This window comes from Podarcis gaigeae (genome assembly GCF_964106915.1).
Source record: "Podarcis gaigeae genome assembly, chromosome: 7".
NCBI lineage: Eukaryota > Metazoa > Chordata > Lepidosauria > Squamata > Lacertidae > Podarcis > Podarcis gaigeae.
Window position 1 is genome coordinate 2,745,518 of NC_139683.1, and position 24,280 is coordinate 2,769,797.

Sequence of the window (24,280 nt, forward strand, 5' to 3'; positions counted from 1 at the left end):
TTGCTGGATGAGCCCACTCTCTGGCGCTGTCAGAGAGGGAGGGGAAACCTCCCCTGCCTTTCTTTCTCCACACCTTTCTCCACAGGTAGGGCAAGCACATCCCCTGGCCTCAAGTCACCTTTGCCTACATGCTGGTCTATGCTGCTTCCAGTGGCTGCCATCACCTGAGACACAGAAGCCGCATTCAGGGCTGGCCCAGTACATTCTGGCAACTGAGGCGGACCACAAATTGACGCACAAATGCACCCCGGCCAAGGAAGAAGGGATGAGCGATTGGGAACAAAGCAGGGGATCAAGATTGACCACTGGGATCTGCTGCCCCTGGGGATCCTGCCACCCGAGGCAGTAGCCTCACCTTGCCTCATGGGTGTGCCAGCCCTGGCTGTGTTCCTTCACAATACTGAAGCCGTGTGGGTGTCACTGCAAACTTAATCCGTTCCAAAACCAAGGGACGCTTTCCCATAGAAAGTAATGCAAAATCGATTAATCGGTTGCAGAATTTTAAAAGCAACCCCTAAAACAGCAATTTAACATGAATTCTAACGAGACCATTGATTCATAAAATGAAAACAATAAACAGCATACTGCAGTCAATCAATCAATCAATCAGTAGCTGAATTGTGTTCCACACAGTCACAAAAACAAAACGAAAAAGAGCCGCAGAAACAAAACCACAAAATAAATAGCAAAAACAGACCTCAGCATAACACTCAGAACAGAAGTGTAACACTCAAAACGCAGCACGTTTGGCTTCCGAAAAAAGTTTGGAAACCGGAACACTTACCGATACTTTTGGGTTTGCAGTGTTTGGGTTCCAAGTTGTTTGAGTACCAAGGCATTTGAGAACCAAGGTACCACTATATTGTTGAAAGTACACTCACAAGTAACTCCTAGGTGTCCACCTGTTGAGGCAGTTGTTGCGACAGAGAGACCCCTGCCCGCCACGACCTCAGCTTAGGTATCTCCACCACCCGAGCTGCACGCAAGCAGAAGCAGAGTTCACCTGCGTGTAACCTGCTCCTGCTCCTCCCTCTTCACCCCTCTCCTGGTCCTGGGAGACAGTGGAGCAGGAGACACGGGAGCAGCAGGAGGAGATGTGGAAGGCTTTGACTCCCCACCAACCTGACTCCATCCTCCATCCTCCATTCTCTCTCCATCCTCCTGCCCTGTTCTTCACTCTCCAATCCTGCAGCTTCTCCTGCCTCTGGCTCTCGTCTCTTGGCTGTCACATATTCCCCCAGATCGACGTTCCCTTCTTCCAAGTCAGTCTCCAACCCCTCCTTCTCCCGGTGCCCACTCCTCACTGTCCGGCCAGTCCCTGAAACTGGTGGCCCAAAAGCCACAGCTGGCCCTGCCACCACAAAATTCCGCAGCAAAATTCCGCCTTCTTACTGCCAGGCCCATTTCTTGTTGGAAGGTTCAGGACAGATAGAAGAGAGGATTTATTTACATGTAGTTATTTAAATGTAATGCGGGTGGCGCTATGGTCTAAACCACAGAGCCTAGGACTTGCCAATCAGAAGGTCGGCGGTTCGAATCCACACAACAGGGTGAGCTCCCGTTGCTCGGTCCCTGCTCCTGCCAACCTAGCAGTTCAAAAGCACGTCAAAGTGCAAGTAGATCAATAGGTACCACTCTGGCGGGAAGGTAAACGGTGTTTCCGTGCGCTGCTCTGGTTCGCCAGAAGCGGCTTAGTCCTGCTGGCCACATGACCCGGAAGCTATACGCCGGCTCCCTCGGCCAGTAAAGCGAGATGAGCGCCCCAACCCCAGAGTCGGCCACGACTGGACTAATGATCAGTGGTCCCTTTACCTTTTTATTTTTTTAAGTTAAGCTATGGCACTCCCTCCCACAGGAGGCAATGGGGGCGAGCAACTTTGATGGCTTTAAAAGAGGATGGGGCAAACTCCTAGAGCCAAGGGCTGCTGATGGCGACCATGCTAGATGGAGCAGCCTCTCTCTCTCCAAAAATAGGAGGTATGGAGCGAGGGATTCTTTAAAGGCACTATCCTACTGTTTGCCCCCTAACCCATCGCCCAAAAGAAGGACATAAAAGATGGGATCATCAGGTGTGTGACTGTACATCTGAGAAACGAATATTGCAGGGCTAGAAAAGTTGAATGAAAGGGCAACCCAAGAGGGCATCATGGGCATGAAGGAATTCCCCAGTGAAGAAAGGTGACAACAGTTGGGGCTTCTGAGTTTCTGGGGAAAGGTGAGCTAAGTGGGTGGGAGGACATGGCAGAGAAGTCGAGAATTATGTTTGGTGTGGAGGAAGTGGATAGGAAGAAGTGGTTTTCTCTCTCTTATAAGGCAAGAGGTTAAGACCATCCAATGAATGTTGAAAGATTCAGGACAAAAGGAAAGCAGTTTTTCACACAGCACAAACTACGGAATATTGCTTCACCACAAAAACACGACAATGATTTTATTAAATGTATTAGTCGCAATTTTGCCATGGCAACTCAAAGTGACTTACAATATTATAAGCAAAAAACCAAACACATATCTATATTAAAGCCAGTACTTTTTAAAGAAAAATCTAAAAACAGTTCCATTTTTTAAAAAAAACTACCGTATTTTTCGTCCCATAGGACGCTCCGTCCCATAGGACGCACCTACTTTTTTGGGGGGGGGGGGGAAATAAAGGAAAAATTTTTTTCCTTTATTTCCCCCCCCCCAAAACCAGGTCGGGGAACAGTGGGATGGCGGTGCTGCGCCTCCCCGCTGTCCCCCGAGCTTGTGGGGCTGGCCCATGTCTGCCTGGCGCGAGGGGCGCTCTGCTTCAGGGCGCCCCGCGCGTCGGGCGGCAGGCTACAGTCCGCAGCATGGGGAACCCTCTGTTTCAGGGCACCACACGCGCCCCCGGGTGCGCAAGGCTTGCCAACACCAGCACGGAGCACGGGGCGGCCTCCGAAGGGCGCCCCATGCTCCGCGCTGCCAGCTGCCGCCCGCAAGCCTTGCGCTCACGGGGGGGGGAGATCCCCCGGGTGCGCAAGACTTGCCGACACCAGCGCGGAGCACGGGGCGGCCTCCGAAGGGTGCCCCGTGCTCCGCGCTGCCGCCCGCAAGCCTTCGGCTCCCGGGGGGAGATCCCCGGGTGCGCAAGGCTTGCTGACACCTGCGTGGAGCACGGGGCGTCCTCTGGAGGGCGCCCCGTGCTCCGCGTTGCAGGCTGCCGCCCGCAAGCCTTGCGCGCCCGGGGGGAGATCCCCCGGGTGCGCAAGGCTAGCGGACACCTGCGCGAAGCACTGGGCGTCCTCCGGAGGGCTCCCCGTGCTCCGTGCTGCAGGCTACCGCCCGCAAGCCTTGCGCGCCTGGGGGAACTCCCTCCGGGCGTGCAAGGCTTGCGGATAGCTTCCTGGAGCCTGGAGAGCGAGAGACGTCGGTGCGCACCGACGCCTCTCGCTCTCCAGGCTTCAGCGAAAGCCTGCATTCACCCCATAGGACGCACACACATTTCCCCTTCATTTTTGGAGGGGGAAAAGTGCGTCTTATAGGGCGAAAAATACGGTATATTACTGCTGCAGCAAAGAGAGCAAGTTTCTCATCAGGAGCCCCCTTGGTTTCATTGAAATAGCAGATTCCGTACCTCTGAGGTAGCCCTAATTTTCAGAGAATTTAACAATAAGTTATCCCTGGTTGCTTCTTGCCAAACCGAGAATCCCAGCACACACCATACACAGAGCCAAACTCAGCCGGCTATTTTTACTTTTTTTGATTCCCAAAATTTAAATCCCAACTTTTCCAAAGTGGCATATGCACACACACCTACAGGGTGCAAATCACACTGTGTGATCCCAGCTGGATTTGAAGATGGAAACGTTTTTGTCCAGTATCTCTCCAGGAAGGGGTAGTTGCCATTTGAGACTCAGCTGTGGTACTGAACCCCAAAAAGGAGAAAAGAGAAGGTGGGAGACCATTTAAAAAAACTGAAAAGGAGACATCCTTCTCAGCTGCAGACACTGGGTTTTCTGTGAGTATGGACCATGTCATGAGACAAAACAACAATCGCAAGATATACGGATTCTCAGCTGCATGTGGGTTACATCTCAATGGGATACTTGTCCAAGCCCTTACCCCATCTTACCTTCTCTCCCAAGGGACAGTAGCCTTTGAGGAAGTCTGAACACACCTCCGCTTTCCGGGAAACGTAGACATGGCTGTAGGGACAGTCACTGTTGTTGCAGATCCCTTTCAGGAAATAAGAGCACACAGGCATCTGAAAGGACAAAGTCAGGAGGGAAGATGATTTAGTGCCAGTTCCAACCCCCAAGTCTGACAGAAAACCATCCCTGCTATAAAATGAAGGCCACAGTCTCCCACGCCCACCAGATTTGATTCTGGTGTGGTTTACACATGCATCTCTTACGCTCACAACAACCCTGCGAAGCTGGCCACAAATATTCCCATTTGGCAGAATGCAACTTGCAGAGAAAGCAACTTTCTCAGGGCCACCCAGGAAGTCTCGTGAGCGAGCAGCAAATTGAGTCTTCTGTTTGTTTGAGGCTTCCACACTTTGTGCAGGACTCTTGCAAGAACCAGGCGCACCAAACAACTTAGTCGCCTTCATCGCTGCTTCCCTGCGGTGCACATATTATGCATCTGATAACTTATAGAGTGGTACCTCTGGTTGCAAACAGGATCCGTTCCGGAGGCCCGTTCGCAACATGAGCAGAACGCAACCCGCATCTGCGCATGCATGGGTCACGATTCACTCCTTCTGCGCATGGTGTCATTTTGCACGTCTGCGCATGCGTGAGTGGCAAAACCTGGAAGTAAGCCTTTCCGGTACTTCCAGATCGCCATGGGACACAACCTGAAGCAAACACAACACGAGGTATGACTGTACAATGCTTAATTACAACGATCTCTAAGTACTGTAACTCCATCCAAAAAAGAACCCCAACAACCATTAAAACTATAACATCAGAAACAAAGAAAGTCAGTAGGCACCAGAAGTGGAACCTATGTCCCGTGTCCAGATCAAGGGAAGTCATAATACCACTCTATTCTGCCCTGGTCAGACCCCACCTGGAATCCTGTGTCCAGTTCTGGGTGCCACAATTTAAGAAGGATGTTGACAAGCTGGAACATGTGCAGAGGAGGGCAACCAAGATGATCAAGGAAACCAAGCCTCATGAAGAACAGTTGAAGGAGCTGGTTATGTTTAGCCTGGGAAAGAGGGGACTGAGAAGCATCTTCTAATACCTGCCACATGGAAGATGGAGCAAGCTTGTTTTTTCCTGCTCCAGAGCCGAGAACCCAAACCAATGGATTCAAATGACAAGAGAGGTGATTTCGACTAAACATCAGGAAGGACCTTCTGATGGCAAGAGCACAGCGCCTGTCTAATATTCAAGGGGGAGGGAGTTCCAAAGGCTAGGTGTCATGATATGACACCCAAACCTCACCAGACGAGAGTAGCAATGGGCCAAAGGGTACTTTGATTCCCATTTTTGGCATCTTTGAGAGAAACGCCTTTTGCGGCAGCTTGAAGCCAGATTCTGGCCATTGTTTCCTCCAGTTGGTGGGCAGGACTCCACAGAACTCATTGCTCTCGCTACCTTTGTTCACAGGTGCTGGTGATGTGAAAAAGCACATCAAAACCAATCTGTGCGCAGAGACAGATGTGGGGCCGCCTTGAGCACTCCTGCCACAAAGCACAAAACTATACCTTCTGCCAGCTGCTGGGTAATTAAAAAGGAATTACTGGCCTGCTGTGACAACCCTCCTCCTCCACCTTTAGTGGCTACTGGAGGCGGAGAGGGGCTGCAGCTCAGGGTGGCAAAGCTCTGCCTTTGCAGGGATGGAAACACTAGGACTGCTGGTCAGCCAAGGAAGCACCTGTGGCATCCTCCAGCTGTTTTGGACTACAACTCCCATCAGCCCCAGCCAGTATGGCCATGCTAGCTGGGGCAGATGGGAGTTGCCATCCAAAACAGCTGGAGGGCACCAGAGGGCTGCTCCAGGGTGACTCTGCAGAGAATAACATTAAATAAGAATATTTCTATTTCTTAAAAGCATCTTGCTCCTGAGTGTACCTTCCAAGGCCCAGAGCCACCACATGGCTTGTGAAATGCTCCTTCTGGGTGCTTGGCTCGCCTTACCCCCAGAGTTTCAATTCCACGCTCTCCCTCTTCCCTTCCTGGCTGTCCACATGGACACAAAAACCGGCTGATTGCCCAGTGAACAGAGCCACCGCTTCTGCCAAGCGCCATGGCCTTAAGTCCTGCAGGTTCAGGAATCCTCCGGCCAGTATTTACAGATGTGCAACAAGCGCGGGCGACACGATGCATGGGGGAGGGAACTTTCCCCCAAAGGACGTATTAGGGCTTTAACTGAATTAGTTCACTAGAGTGAGAAGGAGGAGGAGGGAGGGGAGAGAAAGAGGACAGGAAAATGGAAGGCTAAAAGCCACGCAAGAAGGAAAAACAAAGAGGGCTTTAAAAGCAAAGAGTTTATTTTTAATTGTCTTTTAACTGCAGACATTAAAATAAAGGACAGGGCTCTGGGGCTGCCTTCTCCTGTCGGCGGTGGCGTGACCGTAAACGATTCCCTTAATGTAGGTTTTGATATAGAGATCAAATTAGCTCTAATAAAAAGGGATAATAAAGGCAGCTCTTATGCAAAACTCAACTCCTCCCAGCTGTCACGGCTGAGCCATTACCAAGAGGAAGCGCCGTTCTCGTTTCAATTAACCTTGTTTGCACCCCGCGATGTCCGCGCAAATAACAATAACATTAATGCAAGGCACTGCGGCCATATTAGGAAGCCCCAAAGACGCGCACACGCCTTCCCGGAGCCGGCAGCTAATGAACCCGAAACTCGACGTGAATTTCCAAATTGCTCACAACAGAGTTTTGAAGCTCTATTAGGGAGAAAAATGCTGATTCTTGTCAAGTCCCTCAAGGGGAAAAGCTGTTGCAACAGCAGCCTGCTCCAGCCCAAGTCTTAGCCTCGTGCTAACCTCTCGCATCCGCAAACTCAGCTGCGCTGGCACACAGAGAGTGGCAGGGGGCTAGCGGCCTCAGGGATGGTGAGCAGCAAACTGGGGGCCACAAGGAAGTCTGCCCGCGAGGGCCGGGCCATTTCTCCACTGTGCCCCACCCTCTAAATAAGGAAAGCTGTTTGATGCTTCGACTCTTCTCGTGACATATTTTCAGGAAACCTATCAAAACTCCTCTCTTTGCTGGGCTTCTAAGGCAGCCAGAGATAATATTCCCTTCTCTTCCCGCTTTGCCCTTTTTGAAAAAAACAAACCAATTAATTTTGAACGTAAATGTTTGCAGATTTTCTTTTTGATTTAGTTCAGGACTCTGGCAGCCTTCAAGACGTTGTTGGACTACGTTGTTGGACTAGCTAGAGGCTGATGGGAGTTGTAGTCCAACTTGTGCAAGGCTTGCTCCAAAGTGGTGCCACAACCACAAATGGCACTTGACCCCCAAGGAGAGCTGGCTGAGGCTGATGGGAGCTGAAGTCCAACAGCATCTGGAGGGCATCAGTTTGACGTAGGAGGACCAAAGGGCCTGCTACACAACTGTATTCCACACACACACATCCCCCCCCCCGCAAGGACAAACCTCTAAACCGTGTTTGTTCACACAACCTGCAGAGCAATCGGAGGCCCAAGAGGCGTTTTTGAAAGTCAAGCACCTCTGGAAAGCCTTGGGCCTGCCTCTGTCTCCATTCCAAGCCAGGCAACTTGGTGGGACAACAACGTCAATGGAGTAGCTGCAGGGCCAGCCCAAGGCATTTTCCTGCCTGAGGCAGTGGACAAGATGCCATTCCCTGGCTCCATTCCATGGACAAAATGCTCCCGAACTGGTTTTCAAAACCAACTCTGACACTGGCAATGGAGCAGTGAGGCAGCAGGCGAGAGTAAGGGACACATGGCAGGGCACACAGCACATAGCTCTGTCCTAGGGTTGCCATTATTTAACTGCTTTTTAGAAACTCCGCCTGGACGCTATTTCCAATGGACGAATCCCGGGAAATCCCGGACACAGGGCAGCCCTATTCTGTCCACTGTCCCAACACCACCTCCAACATCTGCCACCTCCCTCTGTCTCAAGGCCCTAGCTAGGCAGAGCACAACTTTAAAATAAATTGTCTGCTGCTTGGTTGCTCAAAAATCCCACCCTAGGGCCTTAAGGAGCAGGGTCAGTAATAAACCAATAGCCACATCATTCCATGGCATGTGTTCCCTTCCATTGGGTTTGCACCCCTGATGCTCTCGCCAGAAAGTTCTTGCGCACCACCTGGTCTCCCTGAGGGTTTGCGAAAGAAAGGGACAGACAACAGAGGGACTTCTCAAACTCTATTCCAAGCACATTTGCTCTTGGCAGCAGCCAGGAGGTGGGGCAATCGTGTATCCAGACCAAAAAAAATATCTGTTCCTGTACTAAATTGAAGACACAAGACGAGAAAGCTGCCTTTAAAAGAAAGGGCTTGTTTGGAGACAGTGGACTCCAGCCAGGCCATTTGCAGCGAAGCCTGAGCACAGCAGAAAACCACTTTCTTTTGCGGTAAGGATTAACTCACCAGCCCCTCTCTTTGGGTTGTGCTTTGATAAATGAGGCGGACATCACCTTTCCTGGTAATCGCCAGGTTAACAGGAAGCTACGGGAGCGGGTGCCGAAGTCCCCACTTGCCTCCGGGCAGCCGGCTACCCCTGGGCTATAAATCACGGCGGAAAGGGCTCTGAGCTCAGCAAAGGAAGGGGAGGCCGCAGCCCAGAGACTCCCCAACTCAAAACAGAAAGTAAGAAGTCCACTCCTCTCCCCCAACGCAGTTCACTAGCACGGACTTGCTTGGGGGAAACCACACGTTGAACCACAAGTTGGGGGGGGGAGGAACTGGGTGCCTTTAGTTTCCCATTCGGCACAGCACAGGGATGGGTTACTCTGTGCTCACAAAAAAGGAGAACGAAATTCTGCCCCAGGCAACCTGCATTCTGTGCAATTTCAGAACCTAGGTAAATTAGCAAATACGCACGACTCTCCGACTTTGCCGCATTTATTCTGCAAATGTTTTCCAGCGGTCGACATTATTTATTCTGGGTTTGCTAGTCACAGGGAGGGGGGTGGGGACATGGGAGCTTTGCAGTCCTCCCCCCACCCAGCCAAAAAAGCATATTTAGCTCCCTCTCCGGATTCTGAGATTTAAGCATGTTTTGCTCACACAGCTTTAAGCATCTCTTCAAAAGTAATAAGGGCCAGAAACCTGCTTATCTTCTGTTAGTGAAAATGGGAGTTCTCAGGGAGCTGAAATGCTGCACCTGATACCATCTGGGAGCCGTCAGGGAGTGGGGGAGGCAGAGAGCATGAAGTCATAGTTAATGGCCTGACTGGGGCCAGCTGAAAACTTTTTTTTGTTTTGGCCAGCCTACCCAGACATATAATTTAGCTACCTCTATCTCTTTTAAAAGCTGTATTGATTTTATCTTTCTTTGTAATGATGATGGTCCTCTGTGTATGTGTGTGTGTGTTTAACAACAATGGCTTCATATATATTTGTTCTTAATTGGACTGTGAATTTGAGCTGTGTTTTAACCAAAAATTTATTTGTCCCATGGTTGGAGAGCTTTTCGATCAAGCTGGTTATAAATCTACTAAATCAGCCGTTCCCAAACTTTGGGGGGCTACTGCCCCCCTTGGTTCCATCGCCCCATCCCCAGTGCCCCCTACTCTATAAAGAGCATTATTCAGAACAGCGGTTTGCACGACCCTCTAAGGAAGGTAATAACACAATAAAATTTGAAACAGCAACAATGAATGGCACATTTATTCAAAATCAAATTAAAACTATTTAGCTTAATTATGTCAACAATGTTAGTGAGCATGATCCAGCAATACCCATTTTTCAAAGCCTGATGGTCATTTACCAAAGTAATAGTAATTTACACCTCCAGCACCCCCCTGCCGCCCCCTTGCCTCTTTGCAACCCCTGCCCTCCCAGGGGGTGCTACCTCTGGTCTAAATAAATAAATCTACACATATGAAACAGCAGCCCCCTCTCTCCCAATATGGGTCACGTTCTAGAGTGAGGATGGAACTCTCCTATCCTGAATTCTGGGTGGGACAATGAGACCTGCACCAGGAGTTGGTACTTCCAGGGGGCTGGGGAAGAGACTGACCATCTCTGCCCTTCCAAACTTTTCCCTTTTGCTGCTGCCAGCCTCCTTTGCAGTAAAGATACAGCAGCCACCTGCATGTCATCTAGCCTGGTGAGAAGACCCCTCCCCTCTGAACTGTATGCAAGCCAGGCTCCTTGGAGAGCTGGAATACCAGAAACTTTATTTTTGTTTTTACTCGCTTTGCTTTTCATTTATGCACTTAAACCTTGACTGTTTTGTTTGTGTTTTTGTAATATTGAATTTATTCAGTTTGTTAAACAGCTGATTTTTCTCATTTTTTTAATTTGCTGGCATGCTCTTCAATATTTGCATTCTGATGTTTTGAATGTTGTCTGTAAGCTGCTCTGGGCACGCTTACAATGGAACAGTGGCATCTAAGGAAACTCAATCAATCCATCCCTCATCAAATGCAGAAATTCTTCAGAAATGGGACCCTCTGCTTCTGCCCTGCTTGCCATGAGCCAAAACCTGCTGCCAGGCGCCATCCAGCCTGTTGCCATGGCAATTGGCACAGTACAGTATGTTGTGATGCACTTCACCTGTGCCTGTGGGCACCTCGGATGCGGAAGAAGACAGCCCAAGTTGCCCTGACCTGCTTAATGTGCTAGAATACTGATAAATTACAGAATCGTAGAGTTGGAAGGGACCCTGAGCACCAGCCCCCTGCAACGCAGGAATATGCAGCTGCCTCAACCTGAGATGGAACCTGCAGCCTTGCCATCATCAGCACCCCACACTAGCCAACTGAGCGATCAAAGCACCCTAAGAGACCCGCTTTCCTCTCACGATGGGAAGCAGCCCCATGGCGACCCTGAACAGCTTTTCCAAGCCAACTCCGAATGAATACTGTCAGGGTACTGCCATCGAGGGGGATGCGGTTGGCGCACAGAGCCTGGGGCTTGCCGAGCAGAAGGTCGGCGGTTCAAATCCCCGCGATGTGGTGAGCTCCCGTTGCTCGGTCCCTGCTCCTGCCCACCTAGCAGTTCGAAAGCATGTCAAAGTGCAAGTAGATAAATAGGTACCGCTCCGGCGGGAAGGTGAACGGCGTTTCCGTGCGCAGCTCTGGTTCGCCAGAAGCAGCTTAGTCATGCTGGACACATGACCCGGAAGCTATACGCCGGCTCTCTCAGCCAATAAAACAAGATGAGCGCCACAACCCCAGAGTCGGCCACAACTTGACCTAATGGTCAGGGGTCCCTTTACCTTTACTGCCATCGAAAGGGGGGAGGGGGCAGAAGCGTACAGGGACGTTGCTCAGCAGTAACACTTCGTCAGGGACTGGTGAGAGTGACACTTCTGGTGAAACAGAGGGGGAAAGGAGGGGCAAAGTGAGGCAAAGGCTCACAGAGGTTACAGTGAGCCCTAGTACCGCTCCCAGCCAGGCTGATAGGGAAACAGGCAGGCAGCTTCCGTCGCCTAGTTTTTGCAAGTGGGTCAAACGTAAAGATAGAAGGCGGAGACTTGGGGTGTAAGTTCTTATGCTGGGGGCGTAACCAGAAGAGCCGACTCCTGGAATCTGCAAGTGACTGAGACATGAACTTTGGGTTCCTGCACTGTACATAGTAATAAAACCTGTAAAAGGCAGGTCAGAGTCCTGGCTGTTTACTCGTGAGCAACCACCTGCATCCCTGACAAATACGTTGTTTGAAACACCTCCCCACTGCAGCCACCTCCCTCGGCCAACTAAGAGCCAAACCAACCTTGTCTTTTGAAACCTTGTGCGAAAAGGGGCAGGTCCCATCGGTTTTCTTGCATGTACCACGGAGAAACCTGTTGAGAAGATGGAGAAGAGGGAGGTCTGAGGAGCTTTGGAGGGAAGCAGAAGACAGCTGGAAAATTTTGGCAGGGGGGGAATGGTGGAATTCAACCGTTACAAATATACTTCCGCTTGCCATGCGGAACAATCCTCACTCTCCAAACCCGGGGAGCTGTTTTGGCGGTTCTCCTGACCCCCTCCCCAGCCGATTTCACAGCAGAAGGAGCAGGGTGCCCATTGCGCGAGTGGAAGCCCTTGCGCATGGCTTCCGCTGATGTTGCGTAACGCAATTTCAGCTTCCACCAGCATGAGGCAAAGGCCAAGCGCAGATATTTCTTTGGAAAGGCCTTTCCAAAGATGGGACAGGCCCTGTCGATTTCTGCAAAGCTCCCATGGCCAACTTAGGCCAGTTTTAATTTGCTTAGGGCGGCGCTTGCAATCGCAGGCAGCTGTGCCCAATGTGTGGATTATACATGCGTATCTGATGCACGCTGGATGCAAATGGAGACGTGCCCCTTTTCGCCTCATTAACTGGGTTAATCCACCACCTTCCTGCACAACAGCACTGTCCCTTCCTGGGGCTTCTGGAAAGGGAGATTATTTACCGTGTACAGACGGCCACCTTTTCCGGGTCGTGGATGTAGGGGCACCTCTCACCGCGGTTGCATTTGCCAAAGCGGTTGTAGTACATGCAATATTCCTTCTTCTTCTCCTTCTTCTGCTTGGCCTGGCGGATGATGGCCAAGCTGCGCTGGACGGCTCGGCTGCAGGGAAGGAGAGAGACAAGCAGCTCACTTCAGCCCCGGCCAGCACGGCCGAGCGACAGGGACTATCATTCTTAAAACCACATTTATTAATTTTTTGCGAAAGACGAACAGTACAAATCGTAACTGACAAATGCATGAGGGAATGCCTCAGAATTACAGCAAAATTAAGTAAAAAACAACTAACAACAACGGGTGTTTAGTATGATTGTTCTGTCCTCTTTTCTTCCACAATGTGCAGAACAGAGTTCCCAAAATACTGGCCCCTGATCTCTGCTGTCAAATCTTTTCACTGTTAAAAGTTCCATACACTAGCATAGACTTTGCTGGTACGCTTGGGATCCTCTCTTCCCCCTTTTATAATTTATATGTCAAATGCTAAAACTCTCAAAGCAGGTTGTTAATTAATTAATTAAATTTACATACTGCCCTTCATCCAAAGATCTCAGGGTGGTTCACAAGATAAAAATACAGGAGATATTTCCTGAAGTCAAACCAGACCAGATAAGAAGTGTCTTTTCTACCTATCCCTCTGTGTAAATGGACTTTGAGCATTAGATTTTCCAGAATGGTTTTCAGGAATGATGGAAGTGGCAGTCCAGTAGCATTTGCCAGGTACCACAAAGACTGCAATCTACGTTCAGAATTAAAAACTGAAAGTGGTCTACCCTCATTTTGGGGGGGTTCAGCTCAATTGTTGAGCTTTTTTTTGGGAGTAGAAAAGCCCCCCCCTTTTTAATACAGTGATAGGTAAAGGTAAAGGTACCCCTGCCCGTACAGGCCAGTCTTGACAGACTCTGGGGTTGGTGCGCCCATCTCACTCTATAGGCCGGGGGCCAGCGCTGTCCGGAGACACTTCCGGGTCACGTGGCCAGCGTGACAAAGCTGCATCTGGCGAGCCAGTGCAGCACACGGAAACGCCGTTTACCTTCCCGCTGGTAAGCGGTCCCTATTTATCTACTTGCACCCGGAGGTGCTTTCGAACTGCTAGGTTGGCTGGCGCTGGGACCGAGCAGCGGGAGCGCACCCCGCCGCAGGGATTCGAACCGCCGGCCTTTCGATCGGCAAGCCCTAGGCGCTGAGGCTTTTACCCACAGCGCCACCCGCGTCCCTCAATACAGTGATACCTCAGGTTAAATGTGCTTCGGCTTGAGCGTTTACAAGTTACGCTCCACGGTTACCCACACGCAGTCATGTCTTACATTCTACTCAGGATGCGAATGGGGCTCTGGAACAGATACCATATGCATCCAGAGGTACCACTGTAAAAAGGGTTTTGGGGGGAGTTCCGTTTTGGGGGGTTAAGGCAAGGGACAAAGGGGTAAAGTCACTCACAAAAAGATCACTATGGATCAAAACAGCAGCACAGAGAAAGCTCCGTCTTCCCTTCCAGAGATCATACAACAATGGAGGGCAGGGCAAGAGGGCGGGGCAGGAGTCTGTTTTACCGACACTAAGGAAAAGAAGCCAGAGATCAACCAGGATCTACCAAAAGCTCACGGAGATCTACCAGTAGATTGTGATTGACCTGTTGGGCATCCTTGCCTTAAAGTAAAGGTAAAGGGACCCCTGACCGTTAGGTCCAATTGCAGACTCTGGGGTTTCAGCGTTCATCTCGCTTTATTGGCCGAGGAAGCCAGCATACAGCTTCCGGGTCATGTGGCCAGCATGACTAAGCCGCTTCTGGCGAACCAGAGCAACGCACAGAAACGCCGTTTACCTTCCCGCCAGAGTGGTACCTATTTATCTACTTGCACTTTGACGTGCTTTCGAACTGCTAGGTTGGCAGGAGCAGGGACCGAGCAACGGGAGCTCACCCTGTCGCGGGGATTCAAACTGCCGACCTTCTGATCGGCAAGTCCTACGCTCTGTGGTTTAACCCACAGCGCCACCCATCACTAACTGCCACCTCATCTGCCACCTCCCCAGGCAAGGAAGCAAGAGAGGAAACTGCTGCTTTTCAACACACAATACATGCCTCAAAGTAAGCCAGGCCTGCAGCTTTCTCTCTTTCCCCACCTGATCCATTTCAACTGCTTTTTGCCCCCCACCCCACCTAAATAATTGGCAAAACGCCCTCCACCAATCAAGCCCTTGGGAGTGGGGTGGGGAAGAGAAAGAAGGGACGTCGTAACAGCCCATCATGTCTCTCAGTCTCATTGTCACTCGGTCAGACTACAACCTTTCGAGATGGCATAGAAGAGTTTCAGGGGCTTAGCAAAATGGCCTGAGAGGTTCCAGAGCTTCCAGGATTAACAGGACACTTGCTCTGTTCACATTTTGGGACTAGCGTCTCTCCTCTAGAGGGAAGGAATACAGACCTTGCGATGTAGCGGCTGGTGGTCGACCTGTTCAGATAACTGGATGGGGAATAGCCAGGGGAGCCATGGGCAGAATCCGGCCTCACGGTTCCTGGAGAGAAGGAGAAAGAAATGAGATGCTAATTAGTGCTCGTGTGGATACTACAGAAGTTGCAAAAAGGAGCTTGATCTTCTACTGATTTGCAGGCGGGGGGGGGGGGGGAGCCACTCAAAGTTCCCGGCAGGGTGAATAAGTGCAACCTGGGTGGGCCGAGGTGTTGCCGCCACCTCGCCAGCAGCAGGAAACTGCCAGGTGCCTGGCTGGGGATCAGAATAAATAAGGCCAGGGACTCAGGAAGCATTGCAGAAAGGCACAGGCTTGCCAGCGATGTGCCATTCCCATGTCACAACATTTGGCAAGGACCCACTTGTATGGCAACAGCGGAGGAACTAAGAGGCCTTGTTTTGTCTTCTATTTATGTTTCCTTATTCAAGGCTTTTGTCTCCTGCCTCCAAGGGACACGGGTGACGCTGTGGGTTAAACCACAGAGCCTAGGACTTGCAGATCAGAAGGTCGGCGGTTCGAATCCCTGCGATGGGGTGAGCTCCCGTTGCTCGGTCCCTGCTCCTGCCCACCTAGCAGTTTGAAAGCACGTCAAAGTGCAAGTAGATAAATAGGTCCCGCTCCAGCAGGAAGGTGAACGGCGTTTCCGTGTGCTGCTCTGGTTCACCAGAAGCAGCTTAGTCATGCTGGACACATGACCCGGAAGCTGTACGCCGGCTCCCTTGGCCAGTAAAGCGAGATCAGCGCAGCAGCCCCAGAGTCGGCCACGACTGGACCTAATGGTCAGGGATCCCTTTTTACCTTTACCTCCTGCCTTCAGCAAACTGCCTTAAGACAAAGGGACAAAGGATACTGCGAAGCTTGAAAAGGTTCAGAAAAGGGCAACCCCAATGATCTAGGGGGTGAAGAAACTCTGTTATGAAGAAAGGTCACAGCGTTTGGGGCTTTTCCCTTTAGAGAAAAGGCAAGCGAGAGGCAACGTTGATAGAAGTTTATGAAATTATTCACGGCATGGAGAGACCAGGTGGAGAAAGGTTTTCCTCCCTCTCTCGTAACGCAGGAACCCTTGGACATCCGACGAAGCTGGGCGTGGGAAGATGCAGGACAGAGAAAAGGAAGGACTTTTTCATGCTGCACATAGTTAGAATCATAGAATTACAGAATCATAGAATCATAAAGTTGGAAGAGACCACAAGGGCCATCGAGTCGAACCCCCTGCCAAGCAGGAAACACCAAAGACCTCCAAAGAAGGAGACTCCACCACACTCCTTGGCAGCAAATTCCACTGTCGAACAGCTCTTACTCTCAGGAAGTTCTTCCTAATGCTTAGGTGGAATCTTCTTTCTTGTAGTTTGGATCCATTGCTCCGTGTCCGCTTCTCTGGAGCAGCAGAAAACAACCTTTCTCCCTCCTCTATGTGACATCCTTTTATATATTTGAACATGGCTATCATATCACCCCTTAACCTCCTCTTCTCCAGGCTAAACACGCCCAGCTCCCTTAGCCGTTCCTCATAAGGCATCGTTTCCAGGCCTTGGACCATTTTGGTTGCCCTCCTCTGGACACGTTCCAGTTTGTCAGTGTCCTCCTTGAACTGTGGTGCCCAGAACTGGACACAGTACTCCAGGTGAGGTCTGACCAGAGCAGAATACAGTGGCACGATTACTTCCCTTGGTCTAGATGCTATACTCCTATTGATGCAGCCCAGAATTGCATTGGCCTTTGTAGCTGCCGTGTCACACTGTTGGCTCATGCCAACCAATGGAACAGGAGGCAGCGAGGGGTCACCAACCTGGGTGACTTTAAAAGAGAACAGGACAAAGGCATGGAGGGGAGGGTTATGCTTGCTCTGCTCTGCCCCAACAATCCCGTTCTCATGGGGACTAACCAGAGGCCTGTGGGAAATAATAATAATAATATTTTTTTTATTTATACCCCGCCCTTCCCGGTTCAAAAACCGGGCTCAGGGCGGCTAACAACAAATTTAAAACACTTAATTGTAAAAGCAGCATAAAATACAGTATAAAAACATGAATAACAATAAAATTCAAAATTCAGAAATCAATTTAGGTGAAATAAGCATTAGATAATCCCCAAGGCTAGCTGGCTGAATTGGTCCCACTTGGGCCAGGGAGGAGGCCAGGGGAGAATTAGCTGTGGGGTCTCAGAGTGGGTAATCTTCATAAAAAGGGGAGAGGGAGGGCAGAAAGGGGAATAAAAAATCAGGCTAAGTTCAAATTGAAAACCAGGTGGAATAGCTCTGTCTTATAGGCCTGACAGAAGGAGGTTAAATCCTGCAGGGCCCTGGTCTCATGGGAGCATCACCAGGACAGAGCATTCCACCAGGTCGGAGCCATCACTGAGAAGGCCCTGGCCCTGGTGGGGGATAGTCTGACTTCCTTAGGGCCCAGGACCTCTAAACTATGGTTGTTCATTAAGCTTAAGGTCCTCTGTGGGGCAAATCAGGAGAGGCGGTCCCGTCCCATAGGATTTGAGCACAAGAGCCCTCTCCCCTCCACCAACTGGCATTCAGAAGCATAGCTGCCTCCCCCTGTGTCGGCCGAGTGTGGCCATCATGGCTAGTGGCCCAGAACAACTCTCTCCTCCATGACTTGGTCTAATCCAAGGTTTTAGGGAGATGGTGCAAGGGATCTTCAACATGCAGAAAATTTGGGTCTATGAGAAGGCATTCTCTGAGAAAGCTGGGAGCTGAACTGAAAGGCCTGGTTTCCAGAAAAGAGTTTCACGCCACTGTTACTTATTTACATTGTGGCTCCCCCCCCCCCCCCAAGCATGATGGGGAGTTCCTCCTGCATCGTTCAGCCCTGCACCATCAGCCGAGACGTGTGCCTGAGCATGGCAGGTGGGGAAGAGCGTCATTCCGTCGTTCACCTGCCAACCCGAGTGTGTTCCCGAGTGAGTGAGTGGAATTTGATAGCGTGTCAATGAGCACTCTCTTCACCCGGGCTGTCACGCAGCCCGCTGGTGACGGCACAGGCCCATCTGTTCCATGTGCAAACAAAATTGCTGGCGCAGTCGCATTCCCGGAGCATCGCTGCCGATCAGAGGCATCACCCAAGCCCAACCATGGGGCGAACTCCTCTCCACACACACTCAAGACAGGCAGTCACTGCAAAACATCTGGCCGGCCCATCACAAGATGGGACCCTTTTCTATGCACTGGACTGAGCTCTGCTGCCTTGTGCATCTTCTTATTCTGGGATGCGGCAAAGCATTTTCTCCCCATCACCATCAGCACCACCATCACAAGATTTTCTCGCCGTGGGGATTTCGGCAAGACCAGCCTGGGATCTTTTACAAGTTTCGGTTGTTAAAAAGAGCTCATAAACTAGCCTGCTCGGGAAGAAGCACTAAAGCAAAAGATAAGATGGGAAGCTGGGAAAAGATGCAAAAAAGTTCCAAGCAGACTGTCAGATGCTGTTGCGGTTGCTCGAGAGTAACCAGGCAGGACTCCGACCTGTCTTTTACAGGCTTTATTTTGGTGCAAACTATTTACAGTGAGTGAGAGTGAGAGCTGGACCGTAAAGAAGGCTGATAGCTGAAGAATTGATGCTTTTGAATTCTGGTGCTGGAGGAGACTCTTGAGAGTCTTGCATGGACTGCAAGAAGATCAGACCTCTCCATTCTGAAGGAAATCAGCCCTGAGTGCTCACTGGAAGGACAGATCCTGAAGCTGAGGCTCCAAGACTTTGGCCACCTCATGAGAAGAGACGACTCCCTGGAAAAGACCCTGATGTTGGGAAAGATGGAGGGCACAAGGAGAAGGGGACGACAGAGGACGAGATGGTGGGACAGTGTTCTCGAAGCGACCAGCATGAGTTTGACCAAACTGCGGGAGGCAGTGGAAGACAGGAGTGCCTGGCGTGCTCTGGTCCAGGGGGTCACGAAGAGGCGGACACGACTAAACGACTAAACAACAACAAGGCTTCCTCAACCTCGGCCCTCTAGATGTTTTGAGACTACAATTCCCATCATCCCTGACCACTGGTCCTGCTAGCTAGGGATCATGGGAGTTGTAGGCCAAAAACATCTGGAGGGCCGAGGCTGAGGAAGCCTGGTCTGAAGCCATGAAGCGCCACGATTCACAGCGGCCCTCCAGACCCCTGTCCCCTCATCCCAAGCAAAGGAAAGAAAACCCGTCCTGAGCTGGAGGGCGGGAAACTCTGTTCCAGCAGATAAGCGCAGATGCCTTTCCAGCTACTGCATCTTGAGAAAGAAAGAGAAAACTAAAGTCCCTCCTGTCTGGCTTAGAGAAATGAATGGCTAGAATTTTTAACTAATGAAATAGAAACCGATAGATCAATAGCTGGAAGCCAAACAACTTCATAGCTGGGCTTTCATTTTATAAAAACGGCCTAATTTATTTATCTCTGCTGAAAGTGTTCGCAAAGCTGCGTTCAAACTGTTTAAGGAGCCCTCTTGCCTGCTGTGGACCTGCCTTGGGGCCGCAGGAACTTAATAAATACAGTGGTACCTCAGGTTACATACGCTTCAGGTTACAGACTCCGGTAACCCAGAAATAGTGCTTCAGGTTAAGAACTTTGCTTCAGGATGAGAAGAGAAATTGTGTTCCGGCGGCACGGCAGCAGCAGGAGGCCCCATTAGCTAAAGTGGTGCTTCAGGTTAAGAACAGTTTCAGGTTAAGAGTGACCTCCGGAATGAATTAAGTACTTAACCCGAGGTACCAGTGTAAATAAAATTATGATAACTACTCCCAGGGAGCAAGCCCTACCAGAACGGAAGGGGTTTGGCCCAAGGTCCTAGGAAGCATGTTCCTTTCAATGGGGGCTGAATCTAGGCCTTTTATCAGTGTGCGATTACAATATTAAGCAGGGGCTCGGGTTCAAGAGGTAGAATCACAGAATTGTAGAGTTGGAAGGGACCCCGAGGGTCATCTAGTCCAACCCCTTACAATGCAGGAGTCTCAGCTAAAGCATCCATGGCAGGTTCCAAAAAAAAAAATACATGTACCCAAGCAGCCCTTGGAACCACTCTGTAGTTAGCAGGCAATGGGGACAGAGAGAGAATCTCCAGTACTCCAGGAGAACGCTGAATGTGAAAAGAGCTTTCAGCAGTGGAAAACATTGGGCGAAACCAATTGTTTAAAAAAACAATTAAGCAGTGTGTGTGTGTGTGTGTGAGAGAGAGAGAGAGAGAGAGAGAGAGAGAAGATTTAGATAGATATAGGTACAGATATAGAGATAGGATTGTCATCTGTCATGTATGATCTACTTCAGTGTTTCCCAACCTTGGGCCTCCAGCTGTTTTTGGACTACAACTCCCATCATCCCTAGCTAGCAAGACCAGTGGTCAGGGATGATGGGAATTGTAGTCTGAAAACAGCTGGAGGCCCAAGGTTGGGAAACAGTGATCTACTTGATTGTTTTTAACACTCGATAGGGAGCCGCCCAGAGTGGCTGGGGAAACTCAGTCATATGGGCAGGGTATAAATAATAAATTATTATTATATTATTATTATTATTGATATTCCTACATTGCAGGGGGTTGGACTAGATGACTCTTAGGGTCTCTTCCAACTTTATGATTCTGTGACACTAAAAAATCTATTAAAATCATACAAATAATTACAATAAAAAGAGCACGGCACCCAGTTCCCCAAAGCCTGTAGGAACAATTGCTGCTAATAACACATATAGTAATAAATAAAATTATTATTATTGTTATTATTATTGTTGTTATTATACAGCGTGGCTTACATGCTTAGCAACCCTTTCAATCCACCCCAACCCCAGACACCACCATTCCAACCTCAGCAAGACGGTCTGCTGTTGAACTTTGCCTTGTGCATTTCTGCGCAGGCTCTTTGCTCACGGGGGAAATGGGCTGCAACACTGGCATGGTGATGTAACGGCAAACAAGGCAGCATCGTGCGTGGAGAGGTCAAGGCACAGCAAACATGGCAGAACCACGACCAAGAGAAGAGCCCAGCTTAGGCAAGCCAGAGCCTTCAGGACCTTGGACAGGGCACAGGGTTCTGGGATGGATGGAGAGCTACAGCCAGAAGCACAGGCTACCTTGGGAGCCAGTCTTCCAAACTGGAGTCCTCTGTTAAACCAACATCCTTTGGCCCAGAAGGACTTGGAGGGCCTTGTGGGGTTCATATGGAGCCCCCGGTCGTCTCACGGACTATTGACCTTTACACCACTAATCCGTTGCCACCAACCAAGTCCTCCCCAGTAAATCACTTAGTCTCAGTCAGGTTCTTAAGTGAACAATGAAGACTGTAACTTACTGCAAACACAAATAAACTTTAAATGCACGGAGAAATCTGAGGGCTCCCTTGGACAAAAAAACAAGGACATCAGTCAGGAATACCAGAGCAAAACAGCAGCCAGTAGGCTTGGTCTTTATTGAAGACTGTCGCGACAGGACTCCCACCTGCCACCAGGTGGAACAAGATGGAAGCCCAGAACAAAAGAAGACCCCAACTTTTATGAGTTACTAATCCCCAAAACTACACCCCTAAAACTACATCACAACTACATCATTGATACATCACAAAAAGGAGGGGTTGAGGGAGGAGTTGTGTTGGTAATCTGAGTGTCCTGTCACATGGCTGGTTCCCCCTTTCCCCCTCCCCATGAGTACTTTCCAGGTGACAAAGGGGAGTTTGCAGCTTCCTGCCCCCAGAGGGAAGAGCTGATCATTGTCCTTTGTTCCAGTCCGTGCTGAATCCACTCCTATATGCAAGTTCTTTCTGACCTTGATGGTCTTCTGTCTAGGACCATCAGGGTTGGCATAGCAACTGGGCAGGGCTCCTGTGTGCGTGCTGGTACGCTCAAGGGATTATGACTGCCCTGTATCAAACCTTCCCCATTTTGTAGTCCTTCCTTCATGGAGTAAAATAAAAGTGGAACGGTGCAGATCCGATGTACGGTTGATTTTCTATGAATTTATAACAGAAGCGCCGCGTATGTCGTGTGTGTGTCGAGTTTGTACAAACTGAATGATTGGGGGGGGGGGGTTTCCTGGAACAATTTGAAACGCTGTTACCCCTTACCCTCTTAGTCTTATTTTATTCTGTCTCTAACTCTTCTCCCTCGCCCCACACAAGAACCAACTGCACTAACTGTCTCTCTATTTCCATCTGTCTGCAACTATTTTCCCAACCAACCAGCCAACTAAGCAAACCTCCAGCTAAGCCCTTTTATAAACAGGTAGGCTCCACCTCTGGCTTTTCTATTGGTCTACCAATTAACGCTTTCTCTCCCCCTGTACAGACATTTTCAAACGAATGGGCACATGTCACAGGCCTCTTCCCCCCACCTGTGTCCTTTCGGATAGGTCAAGCTCAAGCATCATGGCAAAAGCCAAGTGCAACATTAATCCAGGGGTATGCAAGGTGGGTCCCTCCAGGCGTTGTGTCCTGAAGCCTCCATGAGCCACAACCAGCATGGCTAATAGTCTGGGATGATGGGAGTCCAAAAAATCCAGATGGCACCACATTGGCAACCGCTGCATCATTCCATCTTCCGCCCCCAAAGAAACGGAATTCTGCAACTTTCAAAATCCTGCAAACTTGCACGCATCTTCCTTTACCTATTTTAGTCTTCTGCCGCCAATTGCAGGGGGAAGTATTATGTAACACTGATCACAAGGCATCCACACACATTGAAACCTAGTTTTGCCTTCCAAAGGGCTAGAAAGTCACTTTAAAATAAAAAAATATAAATATAAAAGCTGCCATGCCCTAGGATGTTGGGGGAAATTCAACGCCACGCTTATACAACCGTATTAGCGAACTGAATTATCTCTCCTCTCCTTCTCCAATACACTGTTTTGGGGTTCTCTTCACTCTCCAGAGCAGATTAGGAGGCAGTGCCAGGGGAGGGGAGAAGCTGCCGCCAGTGTACCAGTTTGCTGAATCCGACCTGCTGAAGTAGCTGTGATTCCTGCATTGCAAGGGGTTGGTCTAGATGACCCTCGGGATCCCTTCCTAGTCCACAATTTTACAGTTCTATGAATTCAAGAAAATGTCCCGCTCAGATCAGGACAGGTTACAGCAGCCCACAGAGAAGGGTCCCTGTTCACAAAGGAATCAGAAACTAAAGTAGGGAAGAGAAGCAGAACTGAAAATCTGCTAGTGTTGCAAACAAGTATATCTAATTAATAATCCCTGTTCTTCCAGATATTCTTACTTATAAACAAAATGTGCATTGTTTTATCCTTATCACATGCCTGCCCACCCCTGGAGCTCCATCCAGAATTATTTTTCCATAACTGTAAAGCAACATTTAGCCAACATTTCTAATCTCTTGTTTTTGAATTGCCGTACCGCTGGCTTTTATTGTTCTTGGGTTTAGCATTCCGCTGCTCTTATTGTGTTTTTATTATTCTTGCAAGGCACGGCACAGTTTGTTTGTTTTCAAAGGGCAAAAGAAAAAGGCCTCTCAATCACCCACAACCCAGACAGGCTCTCTTTCGCCACGGCTGCACGTTGCGCCCCCCGGCTCTCCCCACCTGCAAGAAAACTATCTGCATCTTGTACGGGATGCTAAGCAAAGGCACTGCCTCTCACATGCCCCAGATATCAGTTGCCTGGTGAGCTTTATTTGTGTTGCAATGAAGCATGGGGACCCAGTGGGGTCAAGGGTCAAAAGGGGCATGTTGGAGCTGGAAAACTACGATGCCTCTGACACCCAGTGGCTGTGAAGGCAATTTATGTCCAACAAATATCTTAAAAAACAAGCCCGTTATGCAAAAAAACCCAACCACATTCTTGTCCTAAGAGAACTGAAACACACCATGCTTAGGGGCTGTGGCAGTAGGGAGGGTGGTTTTAGGCTCGGCTAAGCGGACTTGGCTGGAAGGGAACGAAATGCCTCAATGACTGCGCGCGCGCACACACACACACACAGCTCTGTGAATTCATTCCAAGGACTGAAGAGGGAAAGTAGTTAGGCTTGAAGAAGATCTGCTATTAATCATCGCCATAATCATGCATTTAATGAACACGAGAGTTCCCTCTCCCTCTGGAGGGACGCGGAGGTTCTCGCAGCAACAACCGCTTTGCGACGCACTCGCCAGAGGATGCTGAGAGCCTGCCAAAGCGGGACGCCAGTGGCGATGCATCAAGGCGCAGCACGACACCCTTTCCGTGGGCTGCAGCGGGAGCCTTTCGAGACGAGGCACTGAGATGCAGACTGGGCGTCCTTAAAATAGGGAGATTTCCTCGGTGCGCCGTTCACATCCAGAACCCTTGTTGGCTATGCAGGG

At 49.9% G+C, this 24,280-nt stretch overlaps 1 protein-coding gene across 2 annotated transcripts in view; it reads right to left on the reverse strand.

The window, feature by feature from the left end:
* The window catches only part of ZC3H3 (zinc finger CCCH-type containing 3), a 273,959-nt gene that overhangs the window by 62,308 nt on the left and 187,371 nt on the right, over positions 1 to 24,280 (reverse strand). For both annotated transcript variants that reach the window (XR_014566778.1, XM_083749076.1), the window contains exons 6-9: positions 14,980 to 15,070; positions 12,500 to 12,658; positions 11,839 to 11,908; positions 4,091 to 4,222 (exon numbers count right to left, since the gene is read on the reverse strand). Coding sequence is in view for 1 of the 2 variants with exons in the window: in XM_083749076.1 (XP_083605202.1) it covers positions 4,091 to 4,222; positions 11,839 to 11,908; positions 12,500 to 12,658; positions 14,980 to 15,070 (452 nt within the window). In the remaining variant the exon portion in view is untranslated. The remainder of the gene's footprint in view (positions 1 to 4,090; positions 4,223 to 11,838; positions 11,909 to 12,499; positions 12,659 to 14,979; positions 15,071 to 24,280) is intronic.